Raw genomic sequence first — 12,547 nt, 5'->3', positions numbered from 1 at the left:
CAAGGGCGAATGGACTATGTGTACGGCACTGTGCTAGGTACAGATGAACAGGGACAGCCCTTTCCCTCAGGGAGGCTACTGTCAGGGTACAAAGCTGAAACAAATCAATAATAATAAGCCACTGAGGTAAAGACAGTACTATGCAGGCAGAATAAAAACCCCAAGAATCCAGGAAGGTTTCCTGGAATAAGTGAACCCAAGATGAGAATTAAAGGATACACTGAAATTAACAGGTGAAGGAATGGCAGTAGAGACATTCCAGGGCAGAGCAGACAAACAGGTAAACATGAGAGGTAAGAAAAAGTGAGCCATATGCAAGTCAGCGAATTATGCAGGGAAGCAGTTCAACGCTTTGTTGGAGCATAAAGTTCAAGGCAGAGAATATTAGCAGATGACGCGGGAGAGGCAGGCGGAGTTTAGATCACGGATGTCCTTCTGTGTGAACGAGGGAATGACACAGCTAGCTAGATTCACGTGTTTGCTAGATCTCCACCCCAGCTCCTAGTGCTGCCAAACAAACTACCGCGGCACAGCTTTCAGGCCCAGGCCTTAAGAAAATGGTAGCCTCCACTTCTTGTCTCTCTTTCGGCACGTTGCTCTCGCCATCCAACCGCCATTCTGTGAGGAAGCACACGCAGCCACATTCCCGCTGACAGCCCCAACATAGGTCCCAACTCAACAGCTGGTGACAGACACCAGCTGTGTACATGGACGAGTCTTCAAATGACTCCAGCCTGCAGCCACAGAGTCACAGCTGGCCTTCGCGTGAGGCCAGCTGATGCCATCTGCCCCAGAGACAAGCTGTCCTTACTCATCCCTACCCAAACTATTTTTTTTTAAGTGATGGAGTCTTGGAGTCATTGCTTATGTAGCAATAGAAAACTGAAACGATCTCTCTAGCATCTGGGTGGAGGACAAATTTGTGGGGGATCAGACCAGAGAAAGGCTCACGAGTTAGAAGTCTGCCTCGGGAGGGATGGTAGGACATGATGGTGGTCCGAACCATAGCAATGGTGGCCAACGTGCAGATGAGTGAAGAGGAGCATGTATCTAAGACTTAAAAGAGGTGGGACACGGTGACGGGTGGGACCAGGTGAAAAGGAGGGCAGTCAGTGAGGATTCCTGGGCTCGAAGCTTGCACTGGGGACTGTGCAGAGACAGTAGCACAGCGAAGACACAGAATGTGAAGGGAAAGGAGAGAAGACGATTAGTTCTGTTCTTGCTACATCGAATTTAAGGAGCCCATGAAAGAAGTGAACTGGAGAGAAAAGGTTTGGGAATCAATGGCAGGGGGCAGATAAAGAGAGGTCCTGGGATGGCGTGCGGAGTGCAAGGACCAAACCCTTGGGGAATCTAAGCCTTTGTCCTGATGACACATCATAAAGTTGCCTTAACGTTTTCCTTTAATTAATCCATGCACAGACTCAGGTGAGTTGTCTCTAATGACTATTCTCTCTTTCCTCCTGAGTAATAAAAACCTTGAATTTAGCTGTGCTCCTTGCTAACCCAGCTAAGACCACATTTACTGGTCTCCCTTGTAGGCTGGCAAGGCCATATGACCAAGTTTTGACCAGGGAGACATAATTGCAAGTGTTCTATGTAACTTCTGTAACGTTTCTCAAAGATGGGAAGGTATGCCCTGTTTCAGCCCTTCCTCCATCATAATGCCTGGAACACTGATGTAATAGCTGGAACTCTGGCAGCTCTCCAGGACCATGAAGAGGACACGCTAGGGGAAGAAGGATGGAGGGCAAGACAAAGCCCATGCCTCTGATGACTCTGTAGAGGTGTCCGCATGCCTCTCTCTACATGAGAAACAAATATACTTCTATTTGGATTAAGTCACTATTAATTTCTGTGTGTGTTTATAAAAGTCTGAACTTAATCCTATTGATACAATAGGTAAACCAGAGAAAGTGCTCTAGCCTTTTCAAAGACTGACTCCTATATTATATTACTGAATGATTTCAGCAAGGCGCCCTCAGCCCTGCAGCTCTACACTCAAACTCCTTTATTAAATGCAGAGCCTAGAGGGATACTTTCAAGATAATTAAGAAACTAGGTTCCATGAGGAATACTGTCTCAGTCGATACCACTATAGTCAGCAATTCTGAGTCAAACTGTTATTACAATGCCCATAAGTTTTAAGGTGTTAATCATAGCAATGTGAATTTAAAGAATTACAAGATATATTGTTTTGCTACATTTAAATCAATGTAGAAATTAGTATATTACCTTTACTAAATATGACTTTATAGAACACAGAAGTTACCTGAGCTAAAAGAGCTGCCATTTCTAATGCCAGATCCTTGTTCAGAGGAAAAAGTCCATTTATTATTTGATCATTTGTCTGGTACATTAACAGCAACTTTTCTCTATCAGTCTCTCCACGAGCTTGCATTGAGAAATACAGTCTAAAAAAAGAGAAAATCTTTCATTAAATGGCATTCTTACAAAGGAAGAAAGTAAAGACAAATCCAGAGGACTGATACAGGGTTATTCTAAAGTGGTTCCCCAAGTGATACAAACTTAGACAACTACCATTTGTCAGTGATTCCTGTGTCTGTTTCATATATCATTTTCAGCTGCTTTGAGGTTGAGGAACGCTTCTATGCTATTTTTTTATGCCCTAAAATGCCAAATCCAGGGGCGCCTGGGTAGCACAGTCGTTAAGCATCTGCCTTCAGCTCAGGGCGTGATCCCGGCATTCTGGGATCGAGCCCCACATCAGGCTCCTCCGCTGGGAGCCTGCTTCTTCCTCTCCCACTCCCCCTGCTTGAGTTCCCTCTCCCGCTGGCTGTCTCTCTGTCAAATAAATAAATAAAATCTTTAAAAATAAATAAATAAATAAAATAAAATGTCAAATCCTTAAGTGCTACTGAGGGAGAACGCGAGGCACTGAGTGAAATTAAATATGCCCTCTCTTGGAAGGGATGCTGATGTAACCCTTCCTTTCAAAGGGCTGTATAAAAGCAATTTTCAAAACACTCATAATCTTTCCTAAATACATTAGACATACCAGGGAATAGAAAAGGAAAGTTTCAATTCTAAATCAACATCAATGAGTGGGGGTGGCAGTTTTCTCTGGGGGTCTAAACAATCTTATTTACACATTTAAATGTTTTGACTTTTTTTTGGAGGGGGGCATATCCGAATAAGCAACTTTAGGAGTTCAAAAATAGTCTACATGTTGTTATTACTTGTTAAAATAGGAGATCTCTTTTGTTTGCCAAGGAGGCCTTCAGGAATTCAGTGACCTTCTTTATTTATTCATTATGTCGCTGCACTACTTGGGAGACCTCTGGGGGCTCTGACTTCAGGCTCCAGACCAGGCACGGGGTGCTGTCAATGCTGTTACGACAGTGGGGTGGGTAAGCAATACCTTGCCATACTTTAAAGATTTATTTACTTATTTCAGAGAAAGAAAGAGAGTGATCGGGGTGGGAGGCAGAGAGAGGAGGAGAGAATCCTCAAGCAGACCCCCCCTGAGCGCAGAGCCCGACGCGGGGCTCGATCTCACAATCCTGAGATTGTGACCCGAGATCGTGACCTGAGTCGCAATCAAGAGCCTGCCATTCGACTGACTGGCGCCACCCAGGCACCTCCTTGCTATACTTTAATATTGGCAGGACAGCAGGAAAAGAGAGATTCAGATCCAGCATGGGCTAGGTGTGTGCTCAATTGGCCATAAGTGGATTTTCAGCCTTTTTTCTCCCTACACACTTGCGGGAGAGGGCACACTGGCATCGGTTATAACATCTTTTGCGCTAATTATCTCTGTTGGCAGGGACTGAGAGGGCGGCAGGTGAGAATCTCAGGGAAGCATGGTGGGTGTACTCCGAAAAGCTCTTCCTTCTCATGATTCTGATAATTCTTCCCACCACCCACCACACTTCGGAATCACTGGCCAGGCAATCATTCAGCGTGGTCTCTGGAAAAAAACAAATCCTAAGCCCTACTCGTCTGTGACTGCATGATGACAAACTGTTAACTCATAGAAGACTATGGCTGGGCAGTAGAAAAAGAATCTAAATTCAAAGTGCTATCAGCACGGTGATATAAAATCAAGAGAATAAAGTTTAAGATGAAAGCCCTCTCTTTTTGGCACAGCTTATTTCTCCACTTGAAGTTAAGAACTATGTCTTACTCATCACTGTAATCCAGTCAAGTTTAACCAAGGTTCTTAAGAGAAGTTTGAATTGGTAATATAGCTAGGAGGGGAGAAAAGAAGCAAATGTGCAAACGGACACAGGCAAGAGGAGCTAAAGTGCATTTTCTACTTCTTCTGGCATGCCCAAAAGATGGAACCTAGGAAGCGGAAATGAAGTTCTATAGGCAAAAAGGGAAAAACAATCCTAGACACGCATATAGGAAGAGAACATGGAGAATCGCTGACTCAAGCCCCTAATGAAACAGTGTGGGCTCCGACAACGATACGGGGACTTGGACAGAATGTGGAGAGGAACCAAAGAGTCACAAAAATGATCAAGAGTCAGAAACTCAAATCCACAGTCTTGAACAGATAAGGTGCCAGGGGAATGTGATGTGAGTGTCTCCGGTGTGACCAGCTTCTGGGCACTCGCAGTCCTAAAGAGGCCTGAGGCAGAGAAGGAAGTGGGCTTCTGTCCTGCAGGCAGCGCCCGGGTCAGACAGCAGGGGTTTTCGCAACTGTCCACCTCCTCACTTGACACCAGGAAGCGGAATGCTGTGGGATGGAAATGCCATCACTCTCAAGACCAGTTCCGCTACCTGGACATGGCTTCTGGACTCGGCAGGGCACCCAGCACTGCTGGGGGACCTTTTGTTTGCCTCCGACTGGCTCCATCTTTCATTCCTAGGAGCATTTATTTCTTGCTGTCGTCTTTCTCCTCCTCTCGTTCTCCATTCTCCATTTACCTTCCCTTCCCAAGTCCGTCCGCCGCCGTCTACTGATAAAACTACTGAACTGCGGTCGTGGCCCCCCTTCGCCTGCTGCCTCTGCGGCTACCGGCTCAAGTCATCTGCTCAGGAGGCACCACTCTGCAAAGCCTTCTTCCATCTTCCCACAACGTCTTGTACATTCACACCTTATGGTCATAGAAAGAGCCAATACGGATGAGCATTTACTGTGTGGCTGGCTCCAATTCGGATTTACATTTGCTGAACCTAGTCCTTCGGAAACCCTCGAAGTAGATACTGTTTGCATTTCCATTTCACGTAGAAGGTATCTGAGGCACAGAGAAGGTAAGTGACTTGCTCAAGGCCACACAGTGAGTGGGACAGCCAGGACTGTAACCCAGGCAGTGTCTCGCAGAGCCCTTGTTCTTCACTATTCCGCTCTACTGCTCCCATTACAGGATTAATGACATTGCCGAGATTTCATGTCTGTCTGTCTCTCCCTGTAAACTGGAAGATTCTAAAGGGTAGGGGAGTTTTTTTCACCTTTGAATCCCCAGGGCTTTGACGAGGACTGGCACGGGCGCACACTAAATGGACGTTTACGGCATGAATGGGTAAATGAATGGTAGTCAGCGTCGCTACATACGGAATTATTTGCCAAAAAAGCCTGTAAAGTCCCCTTCTGTAGCCTTGGGTAAGTGACTTAACACTCTGAAGCTTCAGTTTCTTCATCTGTATGATGGGAATAATAATAATACCCATCTCACGGGGGGTGTTGCTAGGATTGTATCAGGAGATGCATACAAAGAGCCCAATCCAGGTCCTGCTGTGCGGTAAGTGGTCAGTAAATGTTGGCTATTATTACTACTGTTAGTATTATTATTAGGGTTCTTCTCTAGTGGTCTTTGGAATCACAAGAATCTCTTCATTGTGGATTTTTTTTTCTTTTTCTTTTTTTCTTTCTTTCTTTCTTTCTTTCTTTCTTTCTTTCTTTCTTTCTTTCTTTCTTTTTTTTTTTACAGTACCGATGACCTTTATTGTTGGTAATGGGAAGTGGAAGAAGAGGGGACATGACCGCTCCGGCTCCAGGGGCAGATCCAAAGATCTACTCTGTCTCCATCCCCCAAAAAGCCATTCTGGAAACTTTTCTAGTGTGAACACAGCTGGAAGAAATGGGATAAACTAGATGACCCATTAAGATGCTTCTTAGTTTCGGAGCCAACAGATACAGGTGCTAAAGATGGCAGAGATGGGAATATTCATTTATGCTCCAGAAAAATAATCACAAAGGACTACTGAAAATAACCTTGTATTTCATAGCGGGGGTGGGTAGGAAGAGTTGTCTTGTTCAGGGAAGGACCCTTGCCAGTTTTGTTTTGTGAAAAACATGTCTTGACTTTTGCAGTTTCAAACACACAGTAAGAAACCAAATTGAATAAGCAGCTTAAACATAAACAGAATTTAAACATTAGTTTCCAGATGGCTGCCTACGAGAACAAGTTCAAATGCTATTAATTAGAACTTTAACCTCTAAATCTAAATAATTAAAATTCCATTAACTTACTAAATATAAATACAAATTCCACAATAGAGAGCTGGTGTCCAGTTTCACTTATTACGGGGCTGCCTGACAGATGAAGAATCAAGTCCTTGGTCGCATGATAGGCCACAGCCAGTCTGCCTCCTCACTGTGTCACTGGAAATTAGGGTTCATTGTCTAAGCTATTTTACATACATGCAAGGTGCATCCGTATTTAGAAACATGGAGTACTTTCTCATAGCTGTGGCTATCCAGCCATTTCAAACTTCTGTTAAAAATTAAACCCTTTGGTTGAGCTGCTTTTTTTTCTAATGTCAAGGATACTGTCATGGGGGGCGCCTGGGTGGTACAGCGGTTGAGCGCCTGCCTTCGGCTCAGGGCGTGATCCCGGCGTTCTGGGATCGAGCCCCACATCAGGCTCCTCCGCTATGAGCCTGCTTCTTCCTCTCCCACTCCCCCTGCTTGTGTTCCCTCTCTCGCTGGCTGTCTCTATCTCTGCCAAATAAAAAAAAAAATCTTAAAAAAAAAAAAAAAGATACTGTCATGGGGCTTTTTTTTTTTTTTTTTTGACAAGGCAGTTTTTATTATGTGTTAGTCACAACTCTCTTTGTCCTTTCTAGTGGCATTTGCTAGACTTGGAGTATTATTCTTATCTGTGTTTCAAGACTACCTTTCTCCATTTCATCCAAACTTAATTTGGGTTCCAACCATAGCCATCACAGACAGATTTAGCATGTATTAAGCATTCATAAGGTATGCATTATTAAGAATCGTCTTACACGTGGAAATAATTCCATTTAGTTCCAACAAAATCAAATGAGAATTCCTGAACCTCTCTCCATAAAGATAGATGGCAGGTCAGGTCCAAGACTTGGCTCTGTTTCACGAAAGGTAAGATTAAGAGACAGGGCAGCAATGGGGACCTCCAGATCAGTGCTTCTCAAAAGTCAGCACGCATAAGAATCACCTAGAGAATTGTTAAAACATAGACTTCTTATGACCAGACATTCTGTGTCACTCAGTAGGTCTGAAGTGGGCCTAATAATTTGCATTTCTTTTTTTTGGTTTTCCCTTCCTTCCTCCCTTCCTTCCTTCCTTCCTTCCTTCCTTCCTTCCTTCTTTCTTTCTTTCTTTCTTTCTTTCTTTCTTTCTTTCTTTCTTTCTTTCTTTTAGAGATGGGGGGGAGTGGGGGAAGCAGCAGAAGGAGAGGGACAAGCAGACTCCACGCTGAGTGCAGAGCCTCATGCTGGGCTTGATTCCATGACCCTGAGATCATGACCTGAGCAAACTCAAGATCACGACCTGAGCAAACTCAAGATTCAGAGGCTAAACTGCTTAACCAACTGAGCCATCCAGTAGCCTCTAATTTGCATTTCTAATGCATTTCCAGGGGATCCTGAAGCTGCAAGTCCAGGGCCCTCACTTTGAGTACCATGGCTCCAGCAATCACAGAACTAAAACAGAATCATCTGGAAGGTCCCCTTCTTCCAAACTGCTATGCTTGCCAGTCACCAAAGGACCACTGATAAAGGCCACCATCAGTGGAAACAGGTTCCTCCAGGAGCAGAGCCTACTAGATTTCCATTATCTAAGTAACCTGCTTATCTCCAGGAAGCATGATTTTAAGACCTTAGATACCAAAGCTTAACAATCACCTTCTTGTTACTCAGAACTCTTGCAAATCACCACAGTTCATGAGTCCCTGAATAGAGAAGCTCCAAAGGCTCATGACCACCGTTTACTCAGGTCAAAGGAATCTGTTCAAATGGCGGCCTTTAGTGGCTGACTGTCTGAGAGGAGACCACAATATGAAGGTACCATATTTATTTAACTGTTCCCCTATTAATAAACATGTGAAGTCCCTCCCAACACTTATTTTTCACTGTTATAAAATAGATGGTAAAGAAGATACTGGGATGTACTGGAATACTCTCATTCACATATGTGGTATTTCTGAGGGGCAGATCATTAGAAAAAGAAATCCCTACTGGATCAAAGGCTATCACATTCTTTATGTCCTATAGTGTCTTTACTTCTTACACTCCAGTTTTAGGCCTGTGAACATCTTCCGAAAGTTGCCCTCTGAAAGAAGTAACTATTAAATCAGTAATTCCACCAGTAATTCTCTGGTCTGATATTTTAGATTCCCTATTTTATGGGGTAGAAGATCCACATAAAATCAGCAAAATACCTTTTTATTTTTTTTGTACAGTTAATGTCACCTGGTCAGTGAACACTGTTTACTAAGTACTACTTTCTGCTAATACATGGAAGAAGAGAAGATATTTGGGAAAAAAAAAGAAAGAAAGAAAGAAAGAAAGAAAGAAAGAAAGAAAGAAAGAAAGAAAGAAAGAAACAAAGAAAATCTGGTTTCTGATCATATGCCAAAGTATATTAAAAATGTATCTGTTGGGAAGATAAGTGCTCCAGGCCCACTGGCTGTTTCCCAGTTCCTGAAACCCTCTGAGCAGCTTCCCTCCCAGGCTCTGAAATATCTTTTTCTACCCATTTCCACGTCCACTTCCAGCCCCCTTCTGACCCTGGCATAAGCATCATTCCCTCAAGAAGCCTCCTGATCCCTCCAGGCTAGGTCACACTTTTTCCTATGTGCTCTTAGAGAACCAAACTCTTCTCTTTCATTGAACTGAATGTGTAATTATGTATTCCTTAGAATTATGTTGATTAACAGTGGTCTTCCTCATTAGCCTGTAAACTCAAAAGTTCAGGGACTGTATTTGTGTCTGCTTTTGTTACCATTTTATCCAGAGCATCTGGCTGAGTGCCTGGCTCATAGCTGAAGCTCAATAATTGCAGAGAAAAAGAAAGAATATGAAAGGATGAGAATAAATAATTATGAATATATGACTTCTAAAAGACTTGAACTAGTTCTTCTTTTTCTTTTTCTTTTTTTTAGTTGTATTATTTTTTTTTTATTTTTTTTTTAAAGATTTTATATATTTATTAGACAGAGATAGAGACAGCCAGTGAGAGAGGGAACACAAGCAGGGGGAGTGGGAGAGGAAGAAGCAGGCTCATAGCGGAGGAGCCTGACATGGGGCTCGATCCCACAACGCCGGGATCACGCCCTGAGCCAAAGGCAGACGCCCAACCACTGTGCCACCCAGGCGCCCCTGTATTATTTTTTTTTAAAGATTTTATTTATTTGACACAGAGAGAGAGAGAGAGGGCATGCACAAGCAGGGGAACGGCAGGCAGAGAGAGAAGCAGGCTCCCCACTGAGCAGGGAGCCTGATGCGGGGCTCCATTCTAGGACCCCGGGATCATGACCTGAGCCAAAGGCAGACACTTAGCCGACTGAGCCACCCAGGCGCCCCAGGTTTTGTTTACTTAAGGTATCTCTATGCCCAACATGGGGCTCAAACTCACGACCCTGAGATCAAGAGTCACATGCTCTTCCAACTGAGCCAGCGAGGCACCCCCAAAATATTTCTTCCTACTACAGATCTTCTTTATGAAAAATGTAATGCTAAAGAAATCATTGAAAGTGAAAAAATTCACCCACCTAGCAACCACCTTAAGAAAGCAGCTATTCTTTCTTACAGTTTTTTCCTAATCTTTGTCCAAATGTAAATTTTTCTAAAATATACCCATTCATGACTTGAAGAGACTAGAGCTAGAAACAAAATTTTATGTGACAGTTTCTTCCTAGAGTTTCCTTTTACAGAAAAACGAACGCACATAACTAGCAAGACTGTTCAGTAGGAAATCGTCAGCGCATGATTTGAGCATAAGGATACACTCACACTTTGACATCTGGATACAGCATTACACACCTGTTTTTATAAGTCAGACGAACAGTTCTTGTACCTTCCCATTTTCCAGGCTGCTGTTCTTTGGAGGCCTGTTCCCACTTAGAAATAATATCACATATCTAGAAGGGAAGTGGAAAATGGAGGTTTAGAGCAATTCTCAAATCAGCATTTTTTTGAAGACAAGCATGAAGCATGTCTGCAGACTGAAAAATTTCCAATTAACATGATCAAACCAAACGGACTGAAGTCTTTTGTTTTAAGCTTCTGTGCACTCCTGGTTTTAGATTTAATTATAAATTGCTCTTTGGTCCACTTATCCTCTTGGACACCCATTAACTTTGGACTGCGGCCATAAATTTTTTACTCAAAAAGGAATCTTAATGAAAGACTGAATGAGACTGGAAACAAGAATCCAGGAATTTTTTCATAATTTAGTCACTGAAGAAGCAACTTTTCCACCTTCTGAGTTTATAAAGACTGGAATAACTGAGGTTATCTCAAAGCAACTTGAAATATAATCTTAAGATTCTTTGACTGGGAAAGAAAAAAAATTCTTCAGGTATCAAATAAATGTTTGCTTGCTTTTTTTAACAGGTCATCTAGAGAATTATAAATAAAAGTTTTCAAAAATATGCGGTAAGCAGTTATTCAGCAAAGCCCCTAGCATTTACCGAGCTCAAGTCAACCAAAAAGACTAGCTTATCTTCTTGACTAATTATTAACAACAGTGCTCTAGGAATGCGGGTCTCAAAAATTTACATTTGAATTGCTGAACTGAATAGGATATACCTGGAGCTGAGGAGAAAAAGACATTCCTTTATCTAGATTTCGAAATAGGCAGCCACATATGCAGGGTGGGGGTGGGGGGAGGCGGGTAGCACACCTACTAACCAACATTCCTAACGAACTACGTAGGAGCTTGTGGAATAGTAGGAGAAGTGTTCTGTGGGACCCCTTGGAGCCCCAACAGGCTGATCTGCAAGTGTTGGGCTTTGGTAGTTTGAAGAAAAGTACTGACATTTCATGTCCTCTAAACCTGTGGGGTCTATTACTTCTGATCCTATGTCTTCTCCTATTCTGCCTCCATTCTTTCATCTTCACGTCACAGAAATACCTTCACCCCGCAACAAGGCGCTTATTCCCAAGAGCAGTCAAGGACCATATCAAGTGAGCAAAGGGTCCAGACCCAGTTCTAGTTGTGTGATTGGGAGTAAACTGTTTTCACTTTTGGGCTACCGCTTCCTCATTTGCAAAGTAAGAGGCCCATTCCTGTAAGGTTCCTACGGTTCTGTATTCTATATTTGTTACCATTGCAGGATGGAAACTTTATTAAAGTCATTTTACTATGACCTAGACAAGATTTTTAAAAAATCATCCAGTTTTCCATCGTTGTTCATGATTTTCCTTATGTTTGCAATTCCCTCTTAATTTCCACGGGCCCATTTTCCACCCGTCCTTCGACGTCCAGTTCAGCTCTTCCCTATTTTCCAGTGCTGAACTTAACCTCCGTGGAACATTCACAGGACTCTTAAATCATTTATCACTTTCAATTCTGGCTTAAGTTTATCAGCGTATACGGCTGCTCTTCCCCAAACAAACTGTAAGTTCACGGTGGACAGGAACTACTTCTGGCCCTCTGCATTCCCAACAAGGTCCAGCCCAGCTCCTATGACAGGTAAGTGAGTATTGCCTAGTGAATGAATACAATAAAAAGCTACTTTATTAGAGTTGCCCTACCTCCTCTCTTATTACCCTACTAGATAGGGTAGTATTGCTATTACTAGTCTTTCTCCTGTCTTACCATGGAGTCTGTGTGTGTGCAGGTTGTGTTTAAGAATTCTATGACTTCAACAATTTTTTTTTATTGTGCAGATTAGATGACTTAAAATTTCTGAAACCTCCTGAACTAATATTTTTGCAAATAGCAAAAAGCAGCTTCTTCCCTGTTTGCTGGATCTGCATTTTTTTTTTTAAAGATTTTATTTATTTATTTGACAGAGAGAGAGGCAGCCAGCGAGAGAAGGAACACAAACAGGGGGAGTGGGAGAGGAAAAAGCAGGCTCCCAGCAGAGGAGCCTGATGTGGGGCTCAATCCCTGGACTCTGGGATCAGGCCCTGGGCCAAAGGCAGACGCTTAACAACTGAGCCACCCAGGGGCCCCTGGATCTGCTTTTTTAAAAGGAGTTGGCTTCACCTTAATGTTTCCTTGAAGACAATGCTCTACGTCCCTGCCAGAAGGATCATCCGTGAATAATGCAAAGCCAGACTGTGCTGGCTTCCTCATTCCTGTATCCTGGTTCAAAGTGTTCAAAAATTCTTCTACTGTGGTCGATGCATCAAATCCAACTACCTAAGC

The 12,547-nt window shown here is 43.1% G+C and overlaps 1 protein-coding gene across 3 annotated transcripts in view; it reads right to left on the bottom strand.

Annotated features, from left to right (window-relative positions):
• PLEKHH2 (pleckstrin homology, MyTH4 and FERM domain containing H2) overlaps positions 1 to 12,547 on the bottom strand; it is a 102,770-nt gene that overhangs the window by 12,841 nt on the left and 77,382 nt on the right. For 2 of the 3 annotated variants that reach the window (XM_026486918.4, XM_026486933.4), the window contains exons 23-25: positions 12,386 to 12,541; positions 10,213 to 10,310; positions 2,273 to 2,414 (exon numbers count right to left, since the gene is read on the bottom strand). In XM_026486918.4, the coding sequence (XP_026342703.2) occupies positions 2,273 to 2,414; positions 10,213 to 10,310; positions 12,386 to 12,541 (396 nt within the window). The remainder of the gene's footprint in view (positions 1 to 2,272; positions 2,415 to 10,212; positions 10,311 to 12,385; positions 12,542 to 12,547) is intronic. The other variant, XM_026486943.4, reaches the window with a different exon arrangement.

The sequence above is a fragment of the Ursus arctos genome, unplaced genomic scaffold (assembly GCF_023065955.2).
Source record: "Ursus arctos isolate Adak ecotype North America unplaced genomic scaffold, UrsArc2.0 scaffold_8, whole genome shotgun sequence".
NCBI lineage: Eukaryota > Metazoa > Chordata > Mammalia > Carnivora > Ursidae > Ursus > Ursus arctos.
This window is presented reverse-complemented; position numbering and strand designations above follow the sequence as displayed.